The 20,848-nt window shown below is 42.8% G+C and overlaps 1 protein-coding gene across 2 annotated transcripts in view; it reads left to right on the top strand.

Annotated features, from left to right (window-relative positions):
* The window catches only part of LOC142902283 (carbohydrate sulfotransferase 8-like), a 146,316-nt gene that overhangs the window by 24,299 nt on the left and 101,169 nt on the right, over positions 1 to 20,848 (top strand). For both annotated transcript variants that reach the window (XM_076047216.1, XM_076047208.1), the window contains exon 2: positions 7,046 to 7,242. In XM_076047216.1, coding sequence (XP_075903331.1) covers positions 7,089 to 7,242 — 154 coding nt within the window. In that variant the 5' untranslated portion in view covers positions 7,046 to 7,088. The remainder of the gene's footprint in view (positions 1 to 7,045; positions 7,243 to 20,848) is intronic.

The raw sequence follows: 20,848 nt of genomic DNA, 5'->3' as shown, positions 1-20,848 counted from the left end.
GAGACACAGAATGCTTCCAGCTGAGGTCATTTCACTGCTTTCCCAGCTCGTTGTGGTTGGCTGTTTTGGTATTTTTGTTATTATGGTTTCCCCATATACACAGTTCAGAATATTGCTTTCATTTAAATTTTAGAGGTCATTGCAGAGCAGTTTACTCCTGTCTATATTCAATTTGTTTGGGTTTCTTGCCAAGATCAGGAGGCGAGTGTACAGAAGAGATCCCTATAGTCAATAATGAGAATAGCAAAGTATGCATCCATAAATACATAATGTTCCGCCTGCTATAGGAGGCCACGTGTGGAATTTGGCTTGTTAAACTTCAGTTAAAAAAAAAAACAATTAGTATTCAAAAGTGCTCTGTGTCATGATATTCACAGGGTGAAATGATGCCAGAGCGCCGCCTTCTTGATAAAAGCATACACTGAAAAACAAGAGCAATACTGAGGCCCCCCCCCAACCCCCGACTACTGACAGGCTACTGAGAATGTGCAGATTTTGTTTTCATGCACAGCACACACAGCACTACACTGTAGTGCATGGAGTGATGAAATGATACCACTTACTGCCCCCTTTCAAGATTGAGATAGGCACATTTCACAAGCAGATGAGGCCCTTTGTTTCCGAACTGAACACTTTTAAATGAACGTGAATGGATTCATATTTTTGTTGCTACGAATAGCCCGTAAGCGGATACTTTTGCTGTTATCCATGAAAAGTATGTCTGCGGAATTTCTTTTTCGTGAAGCTGTGCATTTGTTCAGCTGAATTTCCCACACTGCACACTGGCTGAGAACTTTGACTGCAAAGCTGATGCGTCCTCCTCCACAGAGCAAGAGGCAGAAAATATTAGGAAAGCTCCTTAATGCTTAGTTGCACTTGCATTGCACCATCTGTCTCCCAGTACTAAGGCATAAAAGTTCTGCTGCCTGTCTTCTCCTCTCCATCCTCAAATATAATGAAGTGTGCAGAGAATTTTATTTTTTTTCCCCTTCGCCTGATTCCTTTGTCCTTGGAAAAGAAGCCAACCTTCTGCACAAAGTCTTTGTTGGCTTGTGTTCTGCAGTTCTGTCTATTACTTGGGAGAATAGTTTTGAATTTGAATGAAAACAGCCGTGCAACGTTCTGCGTTTTCAGGTGTGTCAGTGTCCGCTGTATTGACAGCGTGGATAACAGGCATCGGCCTCAACACGGGGTGAAATGGCTACTTGATGGAAACAGATAAAAATGGGGAGAGATGACAGAAGAGCAGCCAGTGTTATTATGGAAGCCGAGTACAGTTAAGGCAGTTTTGGCATGAAGGCTCAGAGGAGCTGGCTTGTGGTTGCAAGGTTGGCAGTTTCAAGTTCCTGGCCTGGCTGGGTAAAGGTTAAATGAAGCACTAATCCCAGAGTCATTACCACTGCTGTGGTGCCCTTGAGCAAGGACCTTTTCTCAGGTTGCAGTCATACTGGGCAGGTATCAGGTGTGAGCGCTCAGCAGAGCAGATCCACTCAGGATATTGTGAGTGTCAGCTCTACATCGACTCTAATTGACATAAATAAAAAACAATCTCTGCATGTCAGATCAGTAAGCTTGCTTCAGATCAAGCAGGCGAGTTGAATCCATCAGGGACTCGTGTGGTCTGGATCTGCTTGGTGAGAGATCCAGAAGATTCATCATCCATTTAGGACACTTACCTGTGCAGAATTACGCTGATGGGGGGCTGAATGAAAGCAAATTGGTAAAGCAATTTCAACATTTTGGGTGGGTAAAAATGATTGGATAAAGAAAGGGTACATGAAACAACATTTAACAAACAAATGAAAATATTGAAGTTAAAAAAGTTAAAGTCCCAGTGATTGCCACATCCTGAAGGATGCAAAATTTATCCTCTGCATTTGATCCATCATCCCCTGAGGGAGCGGTGGGCAGCAGTGGTACTGCGCCCGGGAGTCATTGGGTAGTCCAACCCCCCCCCAATTCCAACCCCAAATACTGAGTGCCAAGCAGGGAGGCAATGGCTACCATTTATACAGTCTTTGGTTTGACTCAGCCTGGAATCTAACCTACAACCTAGCAGTCTCAGGATGGACACTCTACCACCAGACCACTGAGCTGGTTACCACTTTTACCAGGAGTGGAAAAATGATTTCATATCAAACATCCAAACATGTCCAAACAACAAGTATAGGTCCAAAGTCTAATGTAACGTGTGTGTGTGTGTGTGTGTGTGTGTGTGTGTGTGTGTGTGTGTGTGTGTGTGTGTGTGTGTGTGTGTGTGTGTGTGTGTGTGTGTGCGTGTGTGCGTGTGCGTGTGTGTGCGTGTGTGTGTGCGTGTGCCACCTGTTAGTTTTGATTCATGTGACTGAAATGAAGTAGACTGGGAAAAGATTAACAACGACTCACTCAGTTTGCAAGCACAAGGACATGGACCTCTCCTGCACTACTAGATGTCTTTTCCCCTCTATCTAGACAACACTAACAGGTAACTCATCCACCCCCACTCTGCTCGCTGTTGTGCTGCTGTCACAGCCCTGCATATAAACAGAAACTAATGTGTGACCTCTTCTGAGGCCCCTGGGGGGTTTGGGGTGGACGTGATATGTGGAGGACACGTTGTATGCAAGCATGTCTGATTGTGCCGGTGCTGGCATCACACACTGAGCTGGAGCTGGAGCTGGTAGCGAGCCCCAGGCCAGCTCAGCCAAGTCACCGTCACACACTTTTATCATGTGTGAGTGGGATGGGAGATGGCACTGCTGCGGCAGGTGTGACTGCACTGTTGTACGAGGCAGCAGATCCCATAATGCCATCTGACTTTTGACTGGTCACTCGGCCAAAGAACACAGCACTGGTTGTAATGGATCCAAAGATCAGCCGTCAGAGCGTCTTCTAAATGTGGTGCCAACAAAAACATTGTGTGTGCGGTTTGAAATGATGAATTCTTTTTTTTTCTTCTAATGCACTGGCTTATGTTTGATATTTTTTGTTTTTGTTCATCTTCTTTACTTATTTATTTTTTATCTACTTTTTCATATTTCGGGACTGAGCCCCGGCGATAGACCAGCTCTGAAGCAGAGCAGGTCATCGCAAGGCCAAGACCCGTTTGTTCTTCGTATGTTTATTATTTTTCTCGGTTACGCCGCTTCAAACCCCAATTTCACCCCCTTAACATACCAGGATCCTCGCACAATCTCGCATGCAGGTCAGAACCAGTGAGAATTTGTTTTGTTTGTCAGGCGTCGGCAGAGGTCGGGGGTCGTCGGTGGCCACGTAGGCTCAGTCTCAGTTACTATTATCATTATTATTCAGACAAAATAATGACTCTCTGATGCAACTCAAAGGTCCATATTTGTTTTCAAGATATTTATTTGTAGGCCTGGTTATGCATGATTATTCGTCCATGTCCAGAAAAGAACATATTTAGCACTCTGTTCACAGCTCTCTAAGTAAATGTTTGGCGTTGGCTTATGAGCTCATTAGCTAATTGATGTTTTGTTGTACAATTTGCATGTTACATTGGAAGAGGACAAAACAAAGTTGTTTTTTTTCCAGGGGTTTTTCCATTTACCTTTGAGAGGGAACAAGATATACTTTAAAGAGCATGTTTTAGATTAGGTGAAGACTAATGAGCAATGATGATGTACATACAAGAGCTTATTCTTCTAACTATCAACAGATCTCTCTCTCTCTTTCTCCCTCCGCCAACAGCGTCGACAACTGATCTCCTTCACTGATCGACAAGCCTTCTGCCGTTTGTGTACTGAATGCATTAATTCATCTCAGGGTTCACCAGCTGTCAAAAATAAACAGAATTAGCAATGCTTTGAACATGATCCTCAACCAGCATCTGTTCAAGGCTCGCACACAATCAGAAATTAATGAAACAGGCCGAGCAGCGGCAGCGTTTGTTTTTCAGCCAATACTGCTCATTTGACTGACAATGGAGGCACGTGACTCTTGCCGATGTTCACATTTTCCAAAGCCTTTGGGAGAGGCAGGTGATTAAACAAGCTTAGGGACTTGGGGGGAAAAAAAGACTTTTGCTTTTCTTGCAAATGAGTATTTTGAGGCAGCTTCTGAAAAATGTATGAGCTGTTTATTAAGAAAGCAGTATTATGATAAGTAATAGTAAAGTAATAGCATTAGTAATGCCTGGTAGAACAATGGTACAAGCTGTAATGAGTTTTGGAAAGTCAGAAGTGACGATGCAGGCAGAGCACAGGAAGGCAGAGCCACAGTGACTCTGATCAAGGCAACATTGTTTTACCCAGACTTCACAGCCAGTTGGAGAAATGTCTGAAATGAAGTTGGACAACACACGTTTGCAGCTTCCTTCCTAACTTTTGAAACTCACAGATTTTACACCCTCATTGCATATTCAAAGAGACAATGTGCTTTTCATTACTGTAAGACTTGACTTAAAATAAAATGGTGTGTGAGGCTCTAACGGTGTGGTTTCTTGTGGGACACACCCTCTCTGTCTGTCTGATGTGGAGCCCTTTCTATCCTCTTGTTTACAAAGTTGGACCATCACAGTGAGTGTGAACCTCCACCTCCTCCCGCCCATGGGAAAAATTGTTCAGAAAACACATGCATGAAACACAGTCATTCTGTGTCGGAGGCAGGTGCGTCACCAATGGTGCTCCCCTACCAAACGCAATATGGCCTCTTTGTTTTGGTTCACATGCTGTGCTCAGCTGCACTCTGTAGTGGTGGAAGATTGCTCGTTTCCATTTTAAAGCAAGGTGTAACTTACACTTTTTTTGTAATGGAAATCCTTTTGATTGTTTACCAGAAACTGGTTTCTGCGAAGGGAAAAAAAAAAAGTCTCACTGTCTACCAGGCAGACAGAAGTCGTTTCCATTTGATTGGGAATAAAAAGCAGTTCTTTGATGTAAAGTTTACATGAACTTCAAACGCAGAATTGTTTGCATTACTGCTCTGAGCGACATGCACAATATTTTTCTCTCCTGCACAAAATGGGGCATGCTGTGTCATTTTTTGCCACGTACAATTGTTTGGAGGTAAAGTACAAAGGCTGCGTCTCTAAGATGAAGTGTAGTTTGATCATATTAAGACGTCTGTGTCAGCTGCAATGCCTGTCTGAAGCGATTGTTTTATTTTTATGTTTTTCCATATAAGATGAGATGGAAACACACTTTCTGTCTCCTCCCTCCTCCTCCTTGCCTTGGCATGTTATTACTGTTTGGTCCTGATTATCAACTCAAGCCAAACGGCAATTAAAGCTACGTCACAGTGACATAAAAAGCAGAGTTGTCGTTTTTCCTCCCTCCTGGTGACTGCACACAACCTGTGTTTGGTGGTGATTGTGTCGTGCTTCTGAAATTGCTGTTTGTCACTCATTTATATTAAATGAGTGACAATTTAATACTACTATTTTACTTACTTACAGTCGAGGCCAAAGCTCAAAGACCCCCCACTCTCTCTCCCCCTTGTGAAATTTGACATTTTCTAAGTTTCGCCATGGAAACTGAACACAACCTCTTCGAGTCGTTCTTCACTGGGTAGACACACGTCTCCTTGCCTTATTCCTTTTAACCATCAGGAGGCTCCGGTGAGAACAGTGAGGAAACGCTAACTGACTTCTGAGGTGGCTGCAAATTTTATCGAGATTTTACAGCGCACTCCTCCTCCTCTCATTACAGCCCCAGACTGTGTGTGAATACAGCCTTGATTGTGTCCTGGCAACTGAAATAAATAGGAACCGAGTAGCGACTCCAATGTGAAGTTGAAACATAGTTTTCTTCCATCACTAAAGAAACTTTGGATGCTGCAATGCTGCATGAAAACAACGCAATCGTGCATCGGCGGGCCGTGGCAACCCTCCGCTATGTCTGCAGTGTCATTACTCATTTAGTGCATCGGAGAAGCGCTCTGTCATTTTGTGTAGCTACAGCAATCACCTAAAATAACAAGAGCGCTCTCTACCTATTTTTTTCCCTTCTCATTGTCAGTGGGCAGCGGTATTTGATTAGAAATTCAATTGGGCCTGATTTTAGTCGCACAAAATTTAGCTGGTGAAGATTCTTTGCAACTTAAGACCCTCGGTGGCCAATTGTACTCTCGAGTGCCACAGTGAAGTGGAATCTCTCTCTCCCTCCCTCCCTCTCTCGCTCTCCCTCTCTTTCTAAGGGCAGTTACACACCGAATGTTTGGTGGAGAAACAACACAATTCATTTAGCTACAAAACTAGTACATCATTGTATACGCTAATGAAGCGCTGCGCCACCCCAGTGCGCTTTCGCACTGACCTATTCCTGTCACCGCCTGAAATGTCATGCACGCACAACTTATGCCAGAGTAGATGCCCAGGTTCATTTGTGCCGTAATTTGAAGACAGCTGCTCCTCCGTCTCTCTGCTGTGTGATCGCAGGTCAGCGCTCTTGCCTCTCCCAATTGTGTTTACCATCTGTATTAGTGCAAGCGGAGCACAGGCTTGGAGTCTTGGGAGGAATCAGATGTTAGCCCGTTCTGTTTACTGCCTTTCCTCTTCATCTTGTTTTTGTTTTTTTTTTCTTTATAAATAAGAAAGTGTGTGTTTGTGTGTGTTTGAGATTGTGTTGTCGTTCAGTGTCATCTTTAAACTAAATCAAAGTGATTCTGCCACTTTTACACAATAATGTTAGTCGTCGACGACTTTAAACAAACAGCATGCGTTGGATGCCGTTGGACATTTCAAGATTATTTTACAGATGCAAGGCAAAGCAGCTGTATTTATATAGCACATTTCATACACGTTTCATTTCTAAGGCAAATCAATGTGCTTTACATAATTAGCCCTGACTAACTCTTGGTTGAAATTAGTCAGACTTTGTTTGTAGAGATCGTACTGTTGGATACCTCCTGCTCTCAGGTTTATCACCTGTTATACTTTGTTGTGCTTGGTTATGGTCATTAGGCCTAGTCTAGTCCCTACACCTGAGGGACTGTTCCTGTGGCCTTGAAGTCATTCATTGACTTCTATGGCACATGTACATTGATGTTCTGTAAAACTGTTCACGCTGATTTTTACTCACTCCCTGCTTGCTTTGATTTCCCTCAGAACTTATTTCATTACCATCTGAGCGAGCAGCATCTTGCTGTGGATGATGTGGAAGATGGTGGTGGACTCCCTGTGTGGACGGAGAAGGAGGATCCCCCGTTCTCTCCGCTTCCTCCTGCTGTTCACCGCTGGAGGACTGCTTCTCTTCTTCAAACAGAAGGATCTTTCAGAGATGGTCCAGCAACTGTACCCACCAGGTCAGTCTCCCCTTTCCTCCAATCGTGTGGCCTGAAGGGAGATGAGACACTTGAGGATTGCGCAACTTGCATTTTGTGCGACGGACGATCGCTGCCTTTGAACTATTTGGAGAATTCTTTATCAAGGATGAGTGACATTCATTCATTTGGTCCGCCAGCAGTTATTATGCTGATTTGTCCTTGTTGACCTTGAGTAAGGTGCTGGTGTGTATACTAAGCAATGCCTAGAATTAAAGAGTGTGTGGTGGCTACTAGTCCCACCCGCTGAGTTGAGTGGGACCCTGGTTCCAGCAGATGGCATCTTTCATCATTAGTGCTTGGAAATAATACAAATTTAGGCATGTTGCTAATTGTACATGTATAAAACAGGGACTACATTATAAATCCTGACATTCAAGGACTAACATCCTATATTCAGCTCAAGAGACTTGAGGAAAAACATATATTGCGTATGTATGTATGCCATCATAGTAATGGTAGTAATGGTTAAAATAGTAATTTCTTATCTATTGAGTGGGCTGGCAACAAGTATGATTGCAGATAAAAAGCATTCTATGGAAGCTTGTTAACCCAGCTGCCTGCACATTGGGAGACCAGCCACTAATGGCGAGTCATTTTGACTATTGTGACCTCACAATTGCCTTGGGACAATACAATAAGACTGCAGCCTGTGTTTTGATTGTCTGCTCCTTGGACAATGGTTGGTACTTCTACGACACGCAAGTTAGCTGGTAATTGGTGTAAAGCGGTAGCAGCCTGCTGGGAAATAAAAGTGTATGTGTCCAGTGTAGTGATTGTCTCAAGCTTATGATCTATTATTTTGAGGAGTACTTAGATTCTTCCAATACAAATGATTGGTGATGAGGCTTCACTGTGATCGACGGAGGCCCTGCATTCCATTTACAAATGAGTCAAACTCGTATCCTCATAAACAGCCCCAATGTTACTGTGCACAGCTCTCCGTGTTAAGGAGATTGGAGTTTAAGCAGCCGTGATGAAAAAGTATCCTGAGCGTGTAAAACTAAGCTGCTTTATGTCTGAGAAACAAGAGATCAACTGCTTGTGTTATGTCCCGGTTTGCCTTGTGCTGTGCTTTCTGCTGAAATGGGAACAATGTCCGTACCTGCTGCTGCTCTTGTCAGTTGAGACTCGAATGTGACTGGAAAACTTCAAGGTGATGGAGATTTCTTTAGCGACTGCTTCGGTAAAATAAAAAGTCCATATGCATTGCGGTTAAGGCTCATTTCGGCAGAACCTGTGTTAGAACCAATGGAACCAGTAACTTGACCTCACTGTCAGTCCGTCCTTGTGCTGTGCCATGTGCTCGACAGGACATAAATGTAAAGATGAAGTGTGGTATAATCTTTTCCTACAATGTGAAAACATAAAAATATCCATCAAGGACTTGGATGCTAAATAGTTCGACAGGGAAATATGCTTGCTAGTTTGTTTTAGTTTCAGAGCAATGGCAGAAATAGAATTAAGATTATTTTTGGACAATCTCACTCTCTGTTTGTGATTTGACCCAAGCTATTTTAGAGGCATACAGCATATTTCTCCTGAAGTTTTTGCAGCCTAAGCAAATCCTTTTATCTCCTCTGCGGTATCAGTGCTTGAATATTAAAGGAAGAATTCCAGTTGCCTAAATCATGCATGAGAGGCTGTGTGCTGTGTACAGAACACGGTGGCTACGCGGCTCTGGCGGCCCCCTCACTGAAGCACAATGAGCAAGCAGTATCTTTGCCTTAAGCAATGGTGCTGAGCCCCAGCTGAAGCTCATATCTAATAGAGCTGAGTTCTAATGCATTGGGTGTCAGCTTTTATCTGCCTTCTCCACCTCCCCCACCTCTTCATTTGGTTTACAGTGGGCTTTGTAGCTTTGACCCATGGTTTACTTTAGATGGTCTGAACAGGTCGGGGGAAAAAACACGTTGTGATCTCTTCCCAGTAATTGTTTGAAAACAAGTGAAAAGAGTAGTGGCTAGTTTCCCAGAGAGGAGCAGCCATTTAGGATCACTTCTTTTTTGTTTTGTTTTTCTCCCAGTGATGAATGCGGTGAGGACCTTTGAGAAATAATCTTCTTCCTTTTCCGTCTTCCTTTGGCTTTGTTGGCCTGATGGAGCTCATGGAGGTTCAGCAGTGGTGCTCAGTCTCCAAGTTAAGTTAGTTTAAACACCAAAACCTGTTCAAAAGTGGAGTGCGCTGTTTGCGCCACTTGTGCATGATTGCCACTAATTTTGGCCTCAACCTGTCTATCAACTGACGATTGATTTTCATAAAAGAAAAAAATAAGTTTCTGCTGGAGTTTGTAAACATGAGGCAAAAATGCATCTTTCGTTGAAGTTGTAGGCTTCTTTTAAATTATTATTAAATGTGTAAGTAATCTGAGTACAAAATGAGACAATAAACAAGACATGTTGCATTCAAGTCTACTTCTTTAGGTCTATTCTCCAAACGCATTCAGTCTGCATGCCCGGTGGATGTGATCTTACACATCAGATCTTAAAACGTGTCCTCAATGTGTCTGACATATTTACCCCCCTATGATGGGATCAATCAGGACAGATGTGGGCGGCTAATGCGACAGAGAAATGTCCGCTGTGAAGACCATGATGTCCCCCTGTCACACGTTCTCTGACTTCTGGGCCCTACAAAGCAAAAGCACATCAAAATCAAATAACATTTAGATTGATTAAAATGTGATTAATAGCCACTTATTGCCATAATATCAACCCAAGTGATTTGCATAGTTTTAATTGAGCCAAAGTGATACAGTTTATCATGGATTAGATATTTTTGAAGGAGGACTCAGACACTATTGTATTAACTTGGTTCATGTGATGTTTCACGGAAAATAAGTAAATCCAAAGAAAAACAATTGCACAGAAATTAAACATTTTTATTGCCCCAAAGCTATTTTATGAATAATTGAGTAAATGAAAGTGGAATAAAATTCACCATCTGGCTGTCCAAGCATTTGCCTCCTGTTCACCCTTTCATCCCTCTCTGAAGACACAGCCAGGAGCTGTGCATATTGCTCCAAGCTTGAAGGTAATATTTGATCCCCCGTCAGAGGTCCAGTAATCCCTTAAGCCTTGTCTGTTTGCAAAAGTCCAATTTAGCTGCCTCTTAATGTAATTAAATTGTGCTGATGACCCTCAGAGCGCCGGAGAATGCCAAATATATGAATGCAAATCCTTTGTGGGAAGTTTGCCCAAAAAAGAAAAAAATAGCTGAATATTATTTCACCCAGCTTCTCCGTTCTTTCATCTGTTTGTGCAAAGCTCCTTTAACAAAGCCTATTTCTGTTGTGCTGGCAACATTCCATCCATCCCACCCACCCGCAGCTGGAGGATCACTGGAAAAGGAAAAGACAACCGTGTTTTCCCCCCCACGGAGCCATTAAAATTGTGCTGTATAAACAAGAGTTAGTGCGTCTTTGGCGCCTGAGGTAAATGACCTTATGTCTTGATTGAATTGAAACCAAAAGAGGAAGAGTGTTGACACTGTATATGATGTCAGATCAGATATTGTCATTGTCTCTGCCTCCCGACCGTCTTCACAAGCGCCTCACAGTGCACCTCGGCAGCTGAGGCTTCTGGGATACCCTGAGGAGAAAAAAAACAAAACAAAACGGAAAAACAAACCAGAGGGAGAGAAAGTGTCTGCTTTCATGAATGGGTATCAGGTGGCTGCACCACCCCGTCGCCAGCCACTTCCAGAGCTGGCCCATGTCAATTGGATTTAAAATGAAGCTGCTCAGAGGCAACTGCAAGGTCATGTGGTTCCATTAACATTAATGCTCAGGGTAATGCTACTAGAGCCCAGAAACGTAATCGGTTTTATCTGCCGTCTGATCCATATACCAATCTATGCAAACAGAGTTCACTTTTCATTGTCCTGATCCAGCAGAGTTTTTCTCTCTGCCCTGGAAAAAGTTCATGCCGCTGCACAATGTTTCACAGTAAGCTTTTGGGGGGAACTACTTTAAATAACTGTTAATGTAGTTTTCAAAAACATAAATGGGAAAAAATATTAGTAAGTATATAAATACATATTATGAAGCATATATTTTTGCTTTCCAATTTCCTGATTTTACATCATTTTATAGCAGCTGTGGTGTTGTGATGAAACCACTGCATCCTTAGCAGATCCATGTCCTAGGCAGCAGAAGCCCAGGACTTCATAGAATGAACCCAGGTTCTTCATTATGGCTGACTCCTTTATTATCATTAACAAATGAAAACACAACAACTTAACCCTTTTAATTAACACCTAATTGAGATTTAGTGACACACACACACACACACACACACATTGGGCCTTTAAGACCCTGGGTGAGTTGGGTTTTCCAAACAAAAATCTAAATCAAAAAGTCAAAAATGAAGGAAGACCATTGGCTGTGATCGTGGTTTGAACTCCTCGCTGCTGAAGATGCCTCCTTTGAGCTGCTGACAAGCAGCAGGGATTGGGACCCTTGCCAACAAGCAAAGCGAGGTCTTGCTGTCCTGCTGGTGGCAGAGAGGCTTTCAGGTTGCCCTTTTCTATAATGCCATGCTGAGTAACATTAAAAAGACCAAAGGAAATAAAACAGAACAAGGTTGGAGTGCCAGGTGGATCCAACAGCGAGGGTGATTTTTGAAAATGTCTTTGAAGGCTGTAATCACAGATGCTGCCCAGCTGTCCTTTGCCCCCCAAAAAGAACCGTAGGCAAGACCCAGTTATGTGTCATCAGCTGTAAGCCAGAAATATTTTCTATCCAGAAAAGACAATTAAAGATAAACATGAAGGCTTGAGGTTAAATGGATGTAACTTCAAAATATGGGGAGGTTTTGATGCCATTCATGCTCCAAATGCAACTCATTGATCATTTCCCCCACTACAAGCTTCTCAATATAGACAACATCCACATAGATTGCCAAGCTGATTCTGTGGTTGTCTATTCTTTCTTATTCCCTTTACTCTGTATATGTTTACAGATGGCAAAGACTGCTCACCTGAAAAACCCATGTATTTCTGACTCGAACACAGCTAAACTGGTAGTTATTAATCATCTGCTACTTTGTCCTGGGTGCGAGTGTCTTGTGAGACCTTTTTCCAATTTGTCTGACACTGATTTGTCAGATATCTCAGGGAGCAAGAGGCAGTGTTTTCCAATCAGAGAAACAATTAATAACAACTGGACTGAAACGGCTTAATAGTAGCGCAATGAGAATGAAAGCCAAAGCAGCCATATCTGCTCTGCGCGCCAGGAAATAAGGCTTTGTGTTCTTTATGCCTGTGTCTTGTTGGCTTGGTCAAAACTGGCTTGACGACAGAGAAAAACTGCACCACTTAGCTTTCAGTTTGGTGTAAATTGCATTGACACAATCAATAAGTCTCGTAATGCATTATAGAGCTCTGCTTGTCAGGACTGTGCCTTCCATTACTGGAAGATGCACAATTCAGCTAAATTCAGAGTATCGTAAATAGTTGTTGTTCACTGTGCTTCAAATCAAGGTGAAAACTCGAGTTGTGAAAAGCAGTTTTGCAGCCAAAGTAAAGGAATGAAGAGCCAAAACAAGTCGCGCTGTCAATAAATAAGGGCAGTTTTAGAGATGAACCGTTTTAATACCAACCGCTACTGTACAAGACAGTTGTTTAGAATGGTTAACCAAAGCTAAAAGTGCTGACACTGTGCTTGTTTAAAAAAAAACAAAAAAACCCTCACAACAAAGTTCTTGTGTGTGAGAGGTTTTTCCACCTTTGGGTCCTGTTTCTGCTTCTGCTGGATAACTAAATGAATTTCAACCTCTCAGATATGCCAGCTGAGGTGTATGTTTGACACATTGATTCATATCAGTCACCTCCATCATAGCTTCTTTACTCATAAGTGTCAGCGAGTGTAAAATGTTAAGAAATTTGACTCAAAACCTTGAAGATGAGTCAATATTTCTGAAAAGCTGGTCTTGAATGCAAGCATGACGGAAAACACGGTCGTCTGTCTGTCTGTCAGAGCTTTGAAGCCATCTTCTAGTAGGCTGTGAACATGTTAGACAGGAAATGATGTGCAAAGTGGGAGGAGAGGGATGTTGGCGGGGCGGTCACAGAGTCAACATCTTTAGGCCTAGAAAGCAAAGCAGTGATAATGATGGCCTGGAAGTTTATTCTACTTTGTTGTTTTCAACAGTTGCTGAACATCAGCAACTATTACCACAACTTTTCTCCATTTTCTTCTATATAAGGTAAATAAATAAGTTTTTTTTTAAATACTTGACAGTTTTGACAGACCTACTGTCTGCTGACAACATCCGTCAAAACTGTCAGGTCTTTAAAAATAACAAAATAGAGAAAAGTAGTGATCATAATTGCTGATATTCAACACTGCCTTAGTTATTTCACACTTTGAAGGCAAAGATCAGCGAAAATGGGCGTGATTGCAATGAATGTTTTTTTTATGAACAGGTTTAAGGGGTGTTGACTCTCTTTAACATAGCAAGGAGAGAGCCTCTGTCTTTTCAGCTTGTCTCAGTGAAGCACAGTAATACAGTTCATCTGGGCCCCGCTGCTTTCACGAACGTGTCATTCCTCACTTAGTCCTGAAGCATTTGGTTTGGGCAAGGGGATTTCTGTGAGTGCTGATGTTCAGCGACTCTGACTGACGTTATGCATCACTCCTCCTCACAGGTGTTCAAATAATTTATTCTGATAAAATAGAATCCAGAGGGAGCCTTTCCTGATTGCTGGAAGGCATGATTGACAGCCACAGCCAAGGGAAAGTCGAACCCTAACGGTCTTAAACTGAAGTCTCTGACATGGACCCTGAAAAAGCCAAAAACTATAGAATAAGAAGACCTTAGGAGGACAAGAAATACCTCTGAACATAAATGGGAAATGCTTTTCTGCCACAGAGCTAATGTTTTCACCATTAGAGGAAGAAAATCAGAATAGATATTCTATAAAATTGTATAAAATAGTTGACTCTGTGTGGAGTTTGCGCAGTCCAAGTCTCTGCATATAAGGGTAGGGACCCTTATATGCACAGGGCTCTAAATTGGTGTGAATGGAAGATGGTGGGTGATAAACCTGACTGCACTTATCCAGGGCATTGTTAGTACAAGATGATGTATAATGCGGCAGAAGATAAAGAAGAAGAAGAGGTTTTCTAGGTCAATATCCCAGTCAGCCTACCCAGAAAACAAGATGACTAAAAAGGAAAGCAGGGCTTGGCATACAATCTACAGTCGATCCAAGTCCAGCACCATGTGTTATTGTCCACTCTTGTTTGCTGCTAGTTGTAGTGCGGGAGGATGAGAAGATTTCAGGCTGATCATCTTTTGTGGCAGTCATACAAATCCATTGCCCATCATTGTTATGAGAAGTCGTCTGAGGTCGTGAGGCGGCGGCGGGCCAATGACATCATCGTTTTCAAAAAAAAAGACTGTTTTCACCTACACCGGCCTTGACATGAGGGACATTAACTTTTCTGATGAAACAGTTTTTGCATTCTTTCTTACAGTCGGCCTCTTTGTGGTGCCGTGTTTTTCACACAGAGTGAAGTCAAGGCCGAGCTTTCATCTAAAACACCAGCCAACACGAGCATGTGCAATAACCATGTAACTCTTTGCCTCTATTATAGTGGTGAATATTATTCTCAGAGGGGATTGCGCATGATTATTCCTGGAGGAGAAGCCCCTGCCTTAGAATGTGATCCGTCCCTCCAGACCGAAGCCAGCATACCTATTATCAAATCAGACTTGCCAGGGAGACATGTTGAATGGATATCATTGTGCACGGCTGAGCCTTCCATCACTGTAATCCGTCTACAAAGTGCAAGCACACTTAGAGGAAGATGAAAGGGGGGAAAAAAAGGGGAGAGTAGAAAAAAAAGAGAGCGGTATTCACTTCATGTGTCACTGCAGAGGGCACCGAGGAGGGAAGTCGGAGGAATCAGTGGCCTGAGCCGACAACTTATACACCAGCTAAAGAAAAGAACAAAAGATTAAGTCCTCCCACCATCCAGAGTGATAACAAGCCGTCAACTTCTAAAATGTAATCTGCTGACTCCTGGATGAAGTGTTGGTGTCACTGGAGTGGGCTGCCAGCTGATGCTTATCCTCTGAATGGCACGCCACTGATGGCGAGAGGCCCCGGCCCCGCCGGCACCTTCACAATCTGCTAGCAAACAAAGATCGCGTGTGCAAAGTAATGAATCCATGCCAAGTCCGACTTTCAACATATTTGCCTGCACGCATCCTCCCGCCACCAAGCCTTTCGTCTCCCCGTCTGATATGGGCCACAGAGACGGCTGATGGATGACAGTGAATAGCCGCCAATAGACTGGAGATAATAAGGCATTTGCCCCTGACAATGCTGACAGGTGATGGGAGGCTCCCCCATCCCTCGCCTTGTCTCCCGAGCCCTTCAATTGTGTCCGGGCACAGATTGTTAAATGCGAAAGCCATACTGGTGCTCAATGGTGAGTTCTAATGCACACTTCACTGGCCATTGGGGCTGTAGGATATGGGAGCTTTCACCAGAGTGCAGTTGCTAAATCCATAAAATGCAGGCATTAGTTGGCCTTGTAGAATATCACCGATCACCTGCGTTTGCAGTTCCCACCTGGCTCTTGTCAGTCTCAGCCTCTTCCTGCTGTGCTGGTTTCTTTCACATTTTACAACCTCTAAAATTGCATCAAGAATCGGCCAGATGGCTACTAAAATATGCAAGCCATCTTTGATCATTCGTGGTATAGTTATTGACAAGCCAGACATTTTAATATAACATCAGATCTGTGTGGCAGTTGTGTCTCTAATAGGATTTTTTCTTTAAAAAAAACAAAAAAAAAACACATTCTGCCCCACTTTAAAAAAATCTCTGCATGGTTATGAATGAAAAGGAGGAATTAGTCATACAAGAGCTATTTCAGGCTGTTTACAATTTCTTTTCAGATCAGAGCCAGAGGATTTTCCCTTGTGGACTATTGATCCTGAAACACCAGTCATACGATATGGAATAGATATTCTTAGTTCTTCAGCCTTAGAGCCAAGTGAGAAAGAAGTGACATTGACTTGGTGTTATTTTGGATTGTCTCCGTCTACGAGCTGATGATGTCTGGCAGCAATTAATACAAATCAGCCAAATATGTAGTGTGTTTAGAAAAACATTTACTTTAACTCTGCATGCACACAGTGTTAGCTGTGTGGCAGTACTATGAATGCCAATGTGTTCTAAGCAACTGAATCTGTTTATTATTATTATTATTATTATTATTATTATTATTATGGGTAAAGATTCCTAATGAGTTCTTAACTTTTTTTTAAGTGCATCGGATCATTGGTGGAGTGCCATCTCAAGTGGAGTTAAGAATCCATAGTGTTTAGCAACGGAAACCTGCCAAAGATCTGGTCGAGTTAGTCAATCTAAGTTTGTGCAAACAAGTTTCAGGACTGCAGGCGGCCTCAGAGTCAACGGGAGGGGAGTGTGTGTGTGTGTGTGTGTGTGTGTGTGTCATTGGAGGGATTGTGCATTTGAGCTTCAGCATGGTACAACTGTTCCAATTGTGAGTGCAGCCTTGGCCTTGAGCAACATGCTGAGTGGCCATTAGTGACAGTGAAGGGAGCTGGTTGTTGAATAGTTCTAGTACTAGTACTATCTAAACCTCCAAATTGACTGCTTAGCTTTATCAGTTTTTAGATTAAAAAAAAAAAAAAAAAATCATTGACAGCCCGGACTGCTGCACCTCTCCATTAAGATGAAAAAGGGAAAGTGAGAAAAAAAAAATAACAACTTGTTTGCAGAATGTCAATTTTTTTTTTTTTTTTTGGGGGGGGAGGTTGGCGGGGGGAAATGACTACCTTCATCACACTTCCATTTTATCATAAACGCAGTCATAGGTCAATTCAGCGATGTTTGTTTCACTACTATATATTATGGATACCTTCAACGCAGTTTTGCAACCTCCAACACGCAATCCTGTTTTTTTGGTGATTGTGTTTCACAGCATTAGTCAGTGACAGTGGAGGGTAGCAGCCATTAAATCCTACCAGGAGAAATGGAGCCTTTCACCACAAATGTCCAATTTTCTCACGAGCTGGCAGAGAAGAGCATTAGAGATAAATCCCCCTCTATATCTCACCAAGTCTGGCGGGCACTCTGTCTTCCAGTAACTCCCAAACACAGCCGCATCAGTTTTATGGGGAAAGATGTAGGTGAAGCAAAGACCAAAGAACTTAACCTCCATCAATACAATGGGCCAGTCTTTTATTTCCAACTGCCATCCTGTCAGGGGAAGGGATTTTGTCCATGTCCTGTAATATTGACACACTCCAATGTGCTTTATGGCTTGCTGGTATCTTCACACAGTCAAAAGCACAGAAAATAGAACAATCCTGTCTATTGATTGGAATCAGACTAGATTTCATGACAGAGCCCCCACTGCCCCCCCTCCCGCCCCCAACTTCATTGTGGGTGTTTCGGTGCAAAGAGGATTCCCGAGGATCCATACAAAGTGGTAGGCACGCTGTTAAGAAATAAGCCCACTTCAATGGAGGGATTTGCAGAGCCCACTTCGAGGTAGGAGGGAGCCATTCAAAGCCACTATTTCTTCTGAACCTGTTTACTCTGCGCATTGACTGGACCCACTCAGCATGTTTGGCCTCAGCCTACACCCAGCGTCACCAAAACTACATTTGCAAAAGCCAGGCCTCACCGAAGACCCGTCTTTGTAAAACCTACTGTCTTTTTATTGTTGAATACAAAGGCAGTGAAAAGCAAAGGGATTACATAAATAATTTGCTTACTTTCCATTGTGACATGGAACTGTAATTCAGTTTATACTTCCAAGCCCCCCACAGTTAAGACATTTCTTATATTGATGTTCAAGGATGACTTACCTTTGTAGATGTTCTGCAAAACACAAAAGCCGTGCAGTTGCATATTCATAGTCTACTCTGCAGACACTGACCACCACACAGTGGCCTTCATAACTTTGCAATTCTGCAAAGACTCAAGAAAATACAATACCATGCAAAAGTTTGGGTTCTCTTTTCCTCGGCTTCCTCTTGATAAATTAATTAGATGGAGGACATAAATCATAAACCTTTCCTCTTTCTCAGTGTTGTTTTTCCTTCAATTTTAGGAATTAACAACTATATCGGCTGATGTGAAGCATCTAAAATTTAGCTTAAATTTCAAAACACTACCTGCCCCTTCATGGTGCGGCCGACCCCTAAATGGCAACTCCATCAATCTAGTGTCAGTCCTGCTCCCAGCAGAGGCACAGAGGGAAGTGAGGCAGCATTAATTATGAGCCTTCATGCTCCAAGGGACAGTTAATCTTTGTCATTTCGCTTCTGGAGACGCTTGGATCTGCCACCAAGATTGGACCCAGGTCACGGCTCTTGACCCGGAACTAAGTAAAACAATTCTTCTCACGTTTGCGGAGAACCTTGATTCTCTTTTCCCAGGCTTGCAGTGAAAGTTTCCATTTCATTTCCATTTGAAGAAGACGTGAAAGCTAATTGAGTGACCTTGGATTAAAAAGAAAATGTAATTTGTGCTTTACTGTTTGGTAAATCGGCACATCGGCATTAAATGCTTGGAAGAGATAGCTTATTAAAAAAATCTGGACGAGTAACTCTATGTAGTTTCACTACTGTATGGCAGCTTTGCCACAGTTCCCTGCGGATGCTGGGAGAAAAGAGGGCACTCTTTGTAGACCTGTTTATGGCTCACATGCTACGAACACTGAAGCTGTAACGAGGAGAACTCATTGGCATGCAGTAAGCACACATCATTTTTCACACATTGATTTATTCTAGCTTACTAAGGAAGAGGTTATTAAGAAGTGTTTGCTGTAATTTTTGCAGTTCTTGTGAAGCTCACTTAGAATTAGCCTGAACACAGACCTTGGAGTTCTAAGGACAAAGTAAAGACAGCACAGCTCACTGACTTTAGATACACGTGACATTGTAATAATATTAATGTCATCGGTTTTATTTGACAAACACTAGCTACGTGTCCATGACCCCTACCATTTTGCAAAACCAGACGTAGCAATATAGAGGTATATCGCAAAAGTGTCACGGAAACACTTTTTTTCCCCATTTACATGTCAGCGGATGTGGCGTACGCGACCTGTTGGCTGACCAGTGACAATGGTGCGTTATGTTTGGACGCAGGAGGAGACGGAATATTTTTTTTTTTTTACAAGTAAACAAAACGATATTTGTTTGTTTTTGGCTTTCTGTCAATGCAATGCCAGAAAGCAGCATTTTGAGATGCATGAAACTTTTCACACTGCATTTTTTTCTGCTCATATAAATGCCGATATGCATTTCATATTTTGAGGGTTCTGTTGTATGACTTGCGTAACTTGACAAATGTGTTTGCAGAAAAAAAAAATATGTTGAAAATGTAAACACAATCTGTAGCATTAACACAAGAGTGAGCTCTATGGCAGCCTGTGAGAGAAACCATGTGAGCGAAAACAACACATTGCCTCTAATCGTACACTTCCTGTTTAGCCTCGTCTGGCAGCTTACTGTCACTTCTGCGAGTTTTAAGTGCTGCACAAATTAACCGCAACTCATAGCACTGCTTTCAAGGAAATTTTGCCCGCCAGGCGCCACGACTCATAATTCCCATATTGATAATGTTTTCTAAGAGGCATCGCAGGGAAAACCTGCCTTTAGTTGGTTTACTGCCGGTACTGGCATCATTCCAGCTCCAGCTTGTATTGACATCATCGGCGGTTGGAGACTTCAAACATTAGAGACGGTACCATTCTGTTCATTCATTAAATAGGAAATAATGACAGAGGAAGTCCTCTCCATCGCTGGCTATCCAGCACAAAGAGGTGGGTGAGAGCATCACGGTCAAGGTGTGAAGAGCTGATTGCATCGAACAGCATATCAAGACAACAAAGCACTTCAGAAAAGAAAAAAAAAAAAGCACAAAGGACTCGGTGAGGGAATATTTTGACAGAATCAGGGCATTGCCTCGATTATGCCTTCTAGTGCTCTAATATCTTCGCAACAAGACGGGTTTGCTCTGCAACTAAAAGATGTCTACGATAGATACACATTTTGTTTCTCCTCATTTTGAACGGCTCGTGTGTCGTCCATCCTCGCGGGTGTCTGCATGCATATATTGTCTTTTTGCTGACAGGCGGCTGAGGACACACACTCGGCGTTAAGAGCCTAAGCTGCAGCGCCGTATGCAGGGTCACGGACACATGTGCCGGAAATATAAAGGGGGAGATTTCAGAGCTGCTTAAGCTTTTAATTCTCTAAATGCCTTCACATAGGTTGTATTCAGATGCATGCCCCTGTTTGCCTTTCATCTGCTCTCCATTGCACGTTCAATCTTCTGCTTTGACAATGTGCCGCATGGCCAAGGTGTTGGGGCGCGCTCTCGGGAGGGTTTGCGGTGCCAGGAGGTTCTGACTGGCTGCTGTAAAGATTAATGAGGCTCTTGTTGTCAATTTCGCTTCACAGCCCATCTGCGTGGAAACGAGCGTGTACTATTTTTGGATGAAGAGATCTGCCAATGTCGCGCCACTGTCCTCATCTATTGACCATCCGTGCAAAACCGGCAGTGTTTACAGTGTAAAGTGAGCAGTTCA

Source organism: Nelusetta ayraudi, unplaced genomic scaffold, assembly GCF_046127955.1.
Source record: "Nelusetta ayraudi isolate G7.1 ecotype Tasmania unplaced genomic scaffold, CSIRO-AGI_Nayr_v1 ptg000005l, whole genome shotgun sequence".
Lineage (NCBI taxonomy): Eukaryota > Metazoa > Chordata > Actinopteri > Tetraodontiformes > Monacanthidae > Nelusetta > Nelusetta ayraudi.
This window is presented reverse-complemented; position numbering and strand designations above follow the sequence as displayed.